Source organism: Cottoperca gobio, chromosome 16, assembly GCF_900634415.1.
Source record: "Cottoperca gobio chromosome 16, fCotGob3.1, whole genome shotgun sequence".
Taxonomy (NCBI): Eukaryota; Metazoa; Chordata; class Actinopteri; order Perciformes; family Bovichtidae; genus Cottoperca; species Cottoperca gobio.
This window is the reverse complement of record NC_041370.1, coordinates 3,628,370-3,640,057: the sequence shown is the minus strand read 5'-3', so window position 1 is coordinate 3,640,057 and position 11,688 is coordinate 3,628,370. Positions and strand designations below refer to the sequence as shown.

General features: G+C 44.4%; 1 protein-coding gene across 2 annotated transcripts in view; it reads right to left on the bottom strand.

Annotated features, from left to right (window-relative positions):
- The window catches only part of grik5 (glutamate receptor, ionotropic, kainate 5), a 93,172-nt gene that overhangs the window by 30,483 nt on the left and 51,001 nt on the right, over positions 1-11,688 (bottom strand). For both annotated transcript variants that reach the window (XM_029451808.1, XM_029451807.1), the window contains 4 exons: positions 3,788-3,949; positions 3,039-3,203; positions 726-823; positions 197-362 (listed from right to left, as the gene is read on the bottom strand). In XM_029451808.1, coding sequence (XP_029307668.1) covers positions 197-362; positions 726-823; positions 3,039-3,203; positions 3,788-3,899 — 541 coding nt within the window. In that variant the 5' untranslated portion in view covers positions 3,900-3,949. The remainder of the gene's footprint in view (positions 1-196; positions 363-725; positions 824-3,038; positions 3,204-3,787; positions 3,950-11,688) is intronic.

The window sequence follows — 11,688 nt, the reverse complement described above, 5'->3', positions numbered from 1 at the left end:
CAGTGCAAAACAGTCATATCCGCCTAAACTGTGTGAATGTGCCAACACTCCCACACACTCCCCACACACACAAACACACACATATAGTACCCTAGAACACAACCAATGCACTTACACCCACCTAAACAACAAACACAGCCTTGCAGTCACACATAATGTTCTGCAGAACTATAAAAGACGCTGCATGTGTACTCACACTCAGCCTTGGCACAGACCAGGCTGGCTGAGGGGAAACTGAACGAGCGCAAGATGGCTCCTATGGCCAGGCTCAGGTCCTCGTTGCTAGGGTACAGAGTGACAGAGGCAAATCGCAGGTACGGCAAGCGGGGAGTTTCCTCCGGACCGATCTTTACGTGAGGGATCTGGCAGAGGGAGAGAGGAGAGAGGAGAGAGAAATTAAGGAAGGCAAATGTGTCGCGATTAACACACAGCAGGGGGGAAAGAACTGTGAATAAGGAAGATCCATTAGCGAAGGCTGCAGAGTGACAAGAAAGATAAGAAAGATGGCAGAGAACAGAGAGACCTAAACGATAAAAGGCTACGGGAAGAAATGAGGAAACAGCTGGAAGAAGAAGTTCAATAGGAAGGGGAAAACATTCATCATCATGTCTATGTGGGTAGGAGGGGTAGTATGTCAGAGAGGAAGAGGTACTGGGAGTCTGTGTGCAAACATGACACAGATTTATACAAATGTGTGTGTGTGTGTGTGAATCTTCCACACTCACCTCCTTCTCTCCACATATGTGACTGACGGTAGAGCCGGAGGCGGGGCTGGAGGCGGGACCTATCACAGAGACGACGCCCTTGGGTAGAATCTGACACACTGAAAGGGAAAACAAACATTGAATATGCAGACACGTTCCTTTCCCTCTGCTTCACTGTGATGGCAGCACAGAGCTGGCACACAGTAAGGGCTGCAGTCAGGGGAAAAGAGTGGAAATTCAAAATGCAGCAAAAACTCAGAGGATGCATTAGGATTTCGCTTTAACCACCGATTCTATTGTAGCAGCACGATCTGTCTCGTTATAAACACATTTATTTAGAGATAAATACAGCAGGGCAGGGGTTGCCTGCTGCTATTATTCACTTGTTCAGACGCTTGTGTTTATTGATTTAAATGATTTTTAAGATATTTTGCTGCATCGTAACAATACTAACGCCTGGTGGTCGCCTTCAATTAATAAATGACTCTTTGCGTAATTATCCTTATGGCAGGACATTAATGAGGGGTAAACTGTTTTACACGTTTGTCTACTACAACAAGAGCTCAGGAGTGCGTCAGGTAAACACCATGATGCAATCTGTAGCGTATATTTCACTGTTCAAACCTCCAAATCCATATTTCCAATCATACGAGAAGAAATTGTGTTTTTTGGTGATACATTTGGTCGACACAGAAACATTTACGTATCCTGTGTTTAGGAAGTCATCATGTTTACTTGTTTATGAATGAGAGAGATCTTCTCTTCTTTCGCTTGTGATCAGCTGAGGTCAAAACAAGTTCTTTAATTGTTTCATGAAGAAGCCATGTAACGAATAAAAGTCTCCATACCGTCTCTACTATGTTGAATATACATTAATGATTAAAAGTAAGCAGCAGGACAGGTTGTGGCCATCGTCTGTCTTATTCTTGAATAATTGACCAGACTGCAGTCTGTGTTACTGATCAATTCACTTTCTTGCCAGGAGTCAGAAGAGAAGACTAATGTCTCACGTCTGTACGATAAATACGAAGCTACGCTAACCGATATGAGCGCACTCTCATCTAAACTCTCGGCAAGAAAGCAAATAAGCGTATTATTCTGCCGTTGACTCGTGATCATAACAGACATCAGTTCATACAGAAATACTGACCTGTTTTGTACAGTATCTCTTGGAAGTGCAGAGAGTTCCTTTTTATTGATGTTTTCTGTCTACCCACCTAAAAAATGCTTTCACAAGATACTGCGGAAACGAGTCTGGTGATTTAACTGAGTTATTCTCACCGTCATAACGCTCTTTTATTGCTGGTATATTCGGTTGATAATTTATTTCATCCCAATTAGTCTTCCTCAGTCCATGCCACTGTGTGTGTGTGTGTGTGTGTGTGTGTGTGTGTGTCTGAAGAAAGGGATGTATGTGCATGCATGTGTAAATGCCTGTGTGCGTGATTGTGTGTGTGTGTGTGTGTGTGTGTGTGTGTGCAAGCGTGCCGTAGCTGTAAGATGATGAGCTCTCTGATCCAGAGACCAAAATATGCTGCGAGCAAACACGCCTGTCAGAGTCTCCTGCCCATCGGTCAAGGGCACACACACACACACACACACACACACACACACACACACACACACACACACACACACATCAGACAAACACAACTCAAGCATGCACATATGTACGCAACCCTTCTCAAGCACACATAGACATTTTGCCAGTAGCTTGTGGCAGGGTCAACGACCTCTGAGAACAGGAGCAGGGAGCCTCTTGTCTCCTCAGTGACTGGATTCAACAGATTCTTTACAGGCTCCATATATTCTGTTTTAACTCTGTGTATCAATACAAGTTTCATGGAGCGGCCCTTGTGCTGCTGCCCTTGCGCTGGCCTGCACAGCTGATCTGTTTTAGTATTTGATGATTTGTTGTTGTCGTGGCCTGCGTAGTAGGCAGTGCCAGCTGTTACTGGAGGGCACTGGTCCGATGTTTTTAATGAGACAGGCTTACTGGCCCATTACTGGTCTCCAATGACGTGTAAACTAATCAGCAAACGCCCTTACTGGTTTCTAATCACATGAAAGTGGTGGGGTTTTAACATTCTAACCATCATTTGCTCACAAAAAAGCAGATTTTTTAGGAAATGTAATTATCTTTTTAGTAAAATATCAGCCTGCAGTATTCAGTGGACTACTGCTTTCTCACTCCGGTCACTATAAATATTAATAGTCCATATTAATAATAATATCTACTGGTATTTTTGGTCACTTTCTGACACTATAACAGATTTAGCAGAACTTCATCACCCTCTCATCTGCTTCTCTTTGGCATGCATCGGCTCCACTCACTGGTGTCAGTAGTGTCGTACTGGGAGTCTTTTTGCAGCTCGTATATGTCCACCTCCACTCTGGCTCGGGCCGGACCCTCCAACGCGCTGTTGATGTTCTCTCTGGCCAGGGACAGCGCCAGCCGCTCCCCACGCCCGCACACAGACTGGTCATCCAGGATTGCCGCTAGAGAGGCAGAGAGGGAAGGAAGGTTGGTGAAGGTCTTCTCATCTGACGCTCCGCCAGAAAAGCATATAAGTGTATTTCACAAACTGTCACATTATTCCTTTAGTGTTTGGAGTTAAGTTGCTGCAAAGCTCAAGTCCTTCAGTCTATGAGCTGTTTCACTCAGACGAACATCTTTGGTGCTTTTGAATTAGGGGTGTTGCAATAAGGAATCGACAATAACCGTGATATTTAAAAATGTAATATTGATTTAATTTGAATAACACACATGATAACATTGTGAATCCAGGAAACATGTCAGAGTATCGTTGCAGGTGTCAAGCAGCTCTTCCTGCTCCTGATTGTAACTTTCAGTCACTCTCTGCATGAGGAAATATCTTCCTGTATAAGGACAGTTCAGACCAACAGGTAAATCTTTAGAGCTCATTTGGACTGATCTGCTTTGCCGTCACTTTACATCTTAACTTACTGAACAACAGTGTCAAACCCACTTTGAAGCACCAAATGAGGCTAAAAACAAATCATGAGAAGTATGTTGAGAACGTTTTGATGTAGTAAGGATGGAGGGACGGCTGGCCACTCACCCATGCGGACGGAGGAGAGCAAAGGGGCCTGACTGAGGGAGCGTGGCGGCATGGTGACTAGCAGGAAGAAGAGGAAGTGTATTGACAGCAGCAGTGCTGGCAGAGCCGGCATCTTCTACTGCTCCTCATGGAGAATGGTCTGCTGGCTGCCTGTACCACCACCTGCAGGATAGGAGGACACACTGCATGTTACTGGACACATAATCATTCTCTGTTTAAATCGTCATCCTGCGGCTTATCTTCAGTTTGCTCCATCACATTTCTATGTAGTGGGAGCACCTATAATTTGACAGCACATACAATAGACTTTTATACTGAGCTATAAAGATGTTCACTGTCATATCAGAGGCAGCCCAGTCCCATGCACACTGCCTGTCTAATAATAAAATACAGTACGCACAGCTCTATTCATGTCTCCAGTGGAACGTCTGCCTTTTAGAAGTGACAGGACTCAGCCATGAAGAGATCTCCAGGGGGTTCAAAGACGACATCGACAACAGCTGGCACACACACATCGCCACACACACTACACACATACGTATATTTAAACCAAGGCATACAAACAGATACACACTAGAAACACTTACCGAACACACACAAAGAGACTCACGAGTACAAAGACGACTGAACTTGAATACACACAACCATGTACTATACACTCACACGGGCCTGATCCCACTTACATGTTGTTTCCATAACATAGCCCAACATCCACAGAGACACAAACACAAAAGAAACACACAAAGAGAGATCAGCTGAGCTCCACTGGTGCTAAGCAGCCCTCCACAGGAGTGACAACGCCTTGCTCTGACAGACGTGTTGACAAGGCAGTGTGAAAGGATGGAGAGATGAGGGATAAAGACAGAGGAGAGGAGAAGAAGTGTCGTGTGGCAGACAGACGGGAGGATGAGGGAGGGGTGGTGGTGGAGGGGGCTGTTGACCTGGGAAAGCTGCAAACGTCTGGTTCACCGGTCTACACTTTGGACAGGTTTGACAGACAGATGAAAGAGTCAGTTCATGACCTTCAGTTGGCCGTTGCAGCTGTAAACACAGGGATGCTGGAGTGGTAGAAGGCTGACCTTTGACCCTTACACCTACACGAGGGGATGGAAAAGAGTAGATATTGTGCGTGTGTGCATGCACCTCCCTCCCAACACCATTCTTTTTTTCTTTATAGCCTTTTCACTTTGAGATCTTTTTTCCTCTGCTCACCTTGCCAACACTGGAGCTTTGATGTTTGAAGCACATAAAAAAAAATCTGCAACCCTGTGCTTTGAATCCCTCATCACGTTCTTCTATTCACCTTTTTTTTCTTTGCTATCGGCACAATTACCAACCCCCCTTTCCTATACTTGTCTCTCACTTTGGGGTTTGCCGTGTCAAAAGGTGGGCAAGCGTGTACACGAACATGTCTGTAATACTAATAGCATGCACCATACTGTGCAGATGGCTGTGTTGCTCTCATTATTATCACCGCAGCTCAAAGTGAGCAGAGGCAGGGCTTATGCAAGGCCAGCTGTATGTAAGACACAACATAGAATAAACCGCACACAGTGCGAGTATTTGATTCTATTCATTTCATTGAATCATTCTCGTTTAATACGGTATGTTACAGTAAAAGTGAAATCAATAGTTACTGCATCAAAATGCAGACAGTTCTTATCGGTTGTCATATTTGTGTGCACGTGTATAATGATGTACGTGCACAACAGAGACAGTTATGCAACAGCTGATTATTCTGACCACACTGTGAGAGCACACTGCTTTCACACAGCTGTGTAATGTGACGAGAGTCCATTGTTCTGGCTGTTGCTACTGTATTCTGTTTGCTCCCCACATCAGTGGTCGCTTTCTCAATTTACTCGTCACCAAAGAGAGAGAGAGTGCGCGTGTGTGTGTGTGTGTGTGTGTGTTCGGGACACGCGTGTTCATTCCAGGGCACGTATGGGTATGTGCGAGTATGATGGCGTATTGATCAAACCCAGCTGAAGTCGCGGACCTTCAGGGGAACCTATCATGGGAGCACTGCATTGCACAGGAGCCATCTGATTGGCTATTACCAAGAAGCAGATTGCCATGATGACGAATAAGATCCTAACTGAGGATGTGGCTTCATCAATGATGGGATGGAACCGGTGCTATTTCATTGTTATTGAGAGCTATTGACAGCATTAGACAGAGAAGATTACAGCATCTATACTCCAAGGGGAAGAATAGGGGGGGGGGAGGAGATGGAAAGCTGTGATAGAAGTAAGGAGAACTCGAGAAAGAAAGAAAAAAGCAGTGGGAATGGAGCTGGGGGGCGATGGGGGAATAAAAGAACAAAATTGAAAACAGAGAGGAGAGATTGGAAAGCGATGCAGAGCAGGACAGAGATAGAAAGACGGAGCGCAGTGCACACTTCAGTTCAGTCCTCAGGTTTACTCACTACAGAGGGGGACATCGTGGCCCCCACTCACACACTTTGCAGGAAGAAGAGAAACATATCAAATATGATGCATTGTTATAGATTAGGCTCCCTGCAGTGTATTACGAGGTATGATACAGTGCAAATGTTATTTTTAACCTCTAGTGTTTCGTGTTTGGAAATGATATTCTTTTCTTTCTTTAGGGTGTTTAAAAATGATTTATGTCAGTTTGTAAATTGGTTAAAAGTAATTACTATCGTTGTTAATTTCAATGTTAGGTGGTTTCCTTTTACAAGCCCTCTGGGCTTCTTTCATCCCACCTGTGCATCTTTCTTATGTGAATATATTTATTCTCTTATGTTTTATTATATGCATAAATAAAGACTTAAAGAAATAAACTGCATTAAGTAGTTAACATGAGCTCTACCTCACCAAACAGCTGCTCATACGTTACAGTAATTCATCAGTGACCAATATAAATGATCAAATGTACTCTGGACATGCCGTCACGTGCTCCATCATTACTCCAGCAGCTAAACTGTTTATCGCTTTATCACTAACGACACATTTCCTACTCATCACTGCTCTTTGTATCCCAAATTGGGATGGACTTAATTACTGACGACAAGAAATAATCATCTTGTAATATTAATTTCAGAAGCATCTCTTCTCTTCTCTCTCTCTCCACAACTTCATTTAAGTCTTGTAACTACGGTAGATGATCCTTTGTAGATTTCTTTATAAATCTGCTTGTTTGTTTGGTTTAAGCTCCACAAACAGATAATAGATTTCTCAAAAATAGTGTTCAGTAATTAAAGTAAATGTTAAATTAAGGACATTCACTTACAGGACACAAAGAACATGGCTGCAGTATTTAAATAAATGAAGAAGAAGAAGAAGAACAAAGGGAGGAAGGCAGCACATATGGGCTCTCGTTAAAGTAAAGTGATTGCACCTGCCTGGAAAGGACACTCCCTTCCTTTCCTGGCAGGAGTGCTCGTGTCCTCCGTGCCTCGTGTGAGATCATGTGACCTCTTGATGAGGACTTCTGCCCCCTAAATATCTCATGCGTACAGTTTGTACTCACATATATGCACCATGTGAATGGAATAAACTGCCCTCAAGCTAAATCCTTTTTTTTGCCCTTCTTTGCAGAAAGATTTAGTATCCAATGATTTTTTTATGACTTGTTTTAATTGATTCTATTTGATGTGTTGCTCTTGTACGCACGTTGAGTGGTTGCCTGTTCTCAGGTCTCTCTTAAATGAATGATCTTGATCTCAACGGGACTACCTGATGACAAATAAAGTTACTAAAATGTAACTCTCTTAAAGGGGCTACTTTAAACAATGCTTTTGATACGTATATATAAAGTACTGCTAATACTGCAGTAACATTTTGGATGCAGGACTATCTTTACATTGTGGCTTTAATTAAAAAAACTGGAGATCTTTTTCCGCAACTGCGGCAGGTGAAAGAAAGAAATGTGGTGGTGAAGGTTGGAGGGAGTCAACGGAAATACAGTCGGAGAGAAAGAGAGAGCAAATGGTGAGATACGATTGCCTTGTTTAATCTGCGAGGACTGCATGTCTAGCTGCTGTACGTGCTCTGTTGCTGTAGTAGTACATGTCTGAGTCCCTGTAGCAGTCGGGTGTCAGTCGGCAGGGAGCTGGAACAGCGAGAGGGCCAGACGAGTCTGAGCTGTACAGAAAACACTGCTTCTAGCCCCCCTCGCTCGCTTTCATTCTGCACCCTGCTGTAAGTCACCCGGCACGCTGGCACCACTAAGAAATACACAAAAGCAGAAATACATAAATATCCTGACTCCCTGTGTTGTGTGTGTGTGTGTGTGTGTGTGTGTGTGTGCAGGAGAGAGTATAAAAGAGAGGGGACATTCATCCCAGTTGGAGATTTAGCTGTTTGGTGCATGTATTCATCTTCGTGTGTGTATGAAGGCATATGTGTGTGTGTGTGTGTGTGTGTGTGTGTGTGTGTGTGTGTGTGTGTGTGTGTGTGTGTGTGACTTGGCGGCTTGCTTATAGTGTCTGCAGTGCCTATTATGAAAGAGAAAACCGTAAAATCAGAGATCTTAATTATCTAGAGAGAGCATGAGGGAGAAGGGGGGGGGGGAGTGTGTGTGTTAGGATAGGAGAGGGAGGGGAAGCAAAGGGAGAGCCAGAGTGGGATGTAGGGAGGGAGAAAGGGGTAGATATGGAGAAAATCGGAAAACGAGGGAACGCTATCTCGCCTCACACCCCCGGGCAGATGGGGAGAGGATGAACGGAGAGGCAGAGGAAGCAGGATGAGCGATAGCACGGGAGGAGTGGAAGAAGAGAGGGGTGCGGAGAAAGACAAAAAGGACTCAGATGGAGAAAAGCAGCTTGAGGGGGAGGGGGGGGGGGGGTGTGAGGAGAAGGAGAGAAGAAGGGTGTCGGTGGGGGGGCTGACGAATCATTTGTTTTTCCCCTTCTGCCTTATTGTATGACACAAGAAAATCTGACAGTTATCATAATGGAAGGATGAATCATTCCCATAATTGAATTTGCAAGTGGAACGGCTTCAGTGTGGATGTAAGACGACGGCACCGCCGGCCATTATGGGACACAAGTGTTATTTTGCTCATTCTTCTCACAATTAAAAGTCATTGTTGACTAGAGAGCGCCTGCTGCAGACAGCTCGGCTGCTGTCCCTGAATCAGCGCGGCCAGGCCGCTTCAGAACATTTGGTAACCCCCGCACACAATATGGGTGAGCTGGGAGATCAGTTTGGTGTGTGTGTGTGTGTGTGTGTGTGTAAGCAATGTCAGTGGGAGTAGAAAAATACCAAGGACCCTTGGTTCACCCCTTTTGGCTTTTTTGTAGGATTAAGTGTTCAGCGCGTTGTGTCTGCATCTAATATCAAAGCAGCAGCACATGTTCGTGGTCGCGTTGACTCAGCAGTTTCACTTTGCACCCATTGGCACTTTCTCCCTCGCCTCTCCTCTTACATGTCCCTCTCTAATCTCACCATCTCTGCTCTCTCTTCTATCTTACCTTTGTCCTCCTCTCGACGCCACTGTCTCCCTGTGCTTTTATCTCTTTTGTTTATAGTATTTCCGTTGTAGAGTTCTACCCTAACCTTTCATTGTTATTGCCATCCTTTTCACAATTTGAATGGGAGGGATGACTTTAAGGTGAGGTTAAATATTTTTGAGCAAATATGATTTATTCATGTGATGTTGCCTACATATAACTTAGATGAGATTTGTTTTAATGTTTACTCTCCTGCACAATACAGAGAACAAGAACAGCTTCAGTAAATAATGTAATTCAATACAAGCAGTGCAATAAACGCAACCTTGTGAAGCGCATGGTGTTTGTTTTAGAGAAGAGCTCCTCTTACTCAAGGGGGGGAAATAGCATTAACAACCGACACCGGAGCGCAGTCCACAGCAACATCACAAACTGAAGCGTCAAAACATCTCTCAGACAAACTCTACTGGCAGACAGAACCTGGTCGATACTGGACAATTCTGCAGAAACTCACACTGCATCCAACGATAACATTTTCTCCTGCACCAAAGACACATGCACAACATAAAGGCTCCTTTGCTACATCAGAAGGGAACACTACTTCCTGCATCGTTACCGTATAATTGGCATGAATTATGCATCTTAAATATCATTGACGCTGCTCAGACAGAGCTTTTAATAAATGTGTTGAGTGTAAAAGCAGCGATGAAGCGATTAGTTGACCGGCAGACAATTAATCAACCATTTAAATAGTTTATCAAAACGTATAAATCATTGATGAAGCAACAATGTTAAATGTGCTGTTTGCAGCTTGTCAAACGTGAGGCTTTGTTGCATTACTGTTTCAAATCATTGTACAAATGGGTTTCTGTCAGACAACACGAGCACTGTGAAGATGTCATCTTGGGTTCTGGGAAAGTGCATTGTCAAATTCATGACAATTTGTAGAGCAATGATGAGAAAGAGTAACGCTGACTCCTAAACACACATTTATCTATTTAAATAGACATTGTTTCCATCCCAGTCAGATCTGCTTTCGGCCAAGAACAAAAAAGAAGTCGAACACCAATCCAACCGGGATCGAAACGTTGTCTACTTAAGATAAATAAGTGCAGACTGATTTCCAATATGTGACGTGTGCACAACTACGCGCCTTCTCATTTGTAGAGTACACATTAGTTGCAACACTAGTTAAAGGATGTCTATCATATTGTGGATGGCATCAGGTGTTCGTGTTATTGTGTCTAACCCAAGTAACTCCCCTCTCCGGCTTTCTGTCTCGCAGTTCCTCCCACCCACTTCCTATATATTGTCACCTTGTCCTCCCTCAGCAGGGCTGCAGACACTTTGATCTCTCATTTTCAGCCTCTCTGCCTTCCTCTCTCTCTCTCTCTCTCTCTCTCTCTCTCTCTCTCTCTCTCTCTCTCTCTCTCTCTCTCTCTCTCTCCTCTCTCTCTCTCCCTCTCTCTCCCTCTCTTTCTCCATCCTCCCCCTCCTCTGTATCTCCTCTCACACAGCCTCTATCTATTTTGTCTCAGGAACACTCTATACCCCTGTCTCTTCACTGACCTCTCTCTCTCTCACTATCTTAGCTCTCACCGGTCTCTTCAATCTCGACAGTGCACTTTCTCTGTTACAGTCCCCCCTCTCCCTCTGTCTCCCCCTCTGTCTCCCCCTCTCTGTTCATTGGACATGGATAAATTCTTCCCCGTGTTCTCCTTGACAAAGAGGCCCTCAGTCAGTGACACTGCCTGCTTGGGGAACCACCATGCTCCTGTGACACTGTCACATCTGAATATGTCACGCACATACAAACATACACACACAAGCATGTTCACTAGCGGCACGTACACACACCAACTCTCGAGGAAGGGTCAAAGAACATTGTGTGTGCACTTATTTGTAAGTCTTGTCGTCTTCTCCGCGTCCCGATGCACGCCTGCGTGTTGTGTGTTTGTACGTGCCAGCAGTGAGTTTGCATTTCAGCCTTCCTGCATGCATATTTACCACCCGCTGTTCGGATCAGTAGAGTTGGAGGTTGGTTGGGGGGGGTGAAGCTCAGTGCACTGCTTTCCCCAGGAGCTGTTTAAAAAAGATGTGTTGTTCAGTGTCACTAGCTGTCGACGCAAGTCCCACTTGTTGCAGCTGTGGCTTATGTAAGCACAGCAGTTTAATCACAATTAGGAAGCTCTCCTTGAACTCACTTGCCCCCTGGCTTGTTTAGAGAGAGAACATTTGCATTCAGAACAAATCCTTGGAATTATAAGAGTGATATTATTACACGTGGCGCTGAAAAGAGAACAATGGCAGAGTAAGAATAGGGCGCTGTCAATTTAAATCAGCGTTCGCTATCAGATGGATGTCACAGTGATTGTTCACTTTCATGATGGTATGGGTTTAGTTAAGCCCCCGGGCACTGGGAAAAAAAACACTAACACCCACTAACACCTGGCTTTTGTCTTTAATGAGAAAGGTTACAATT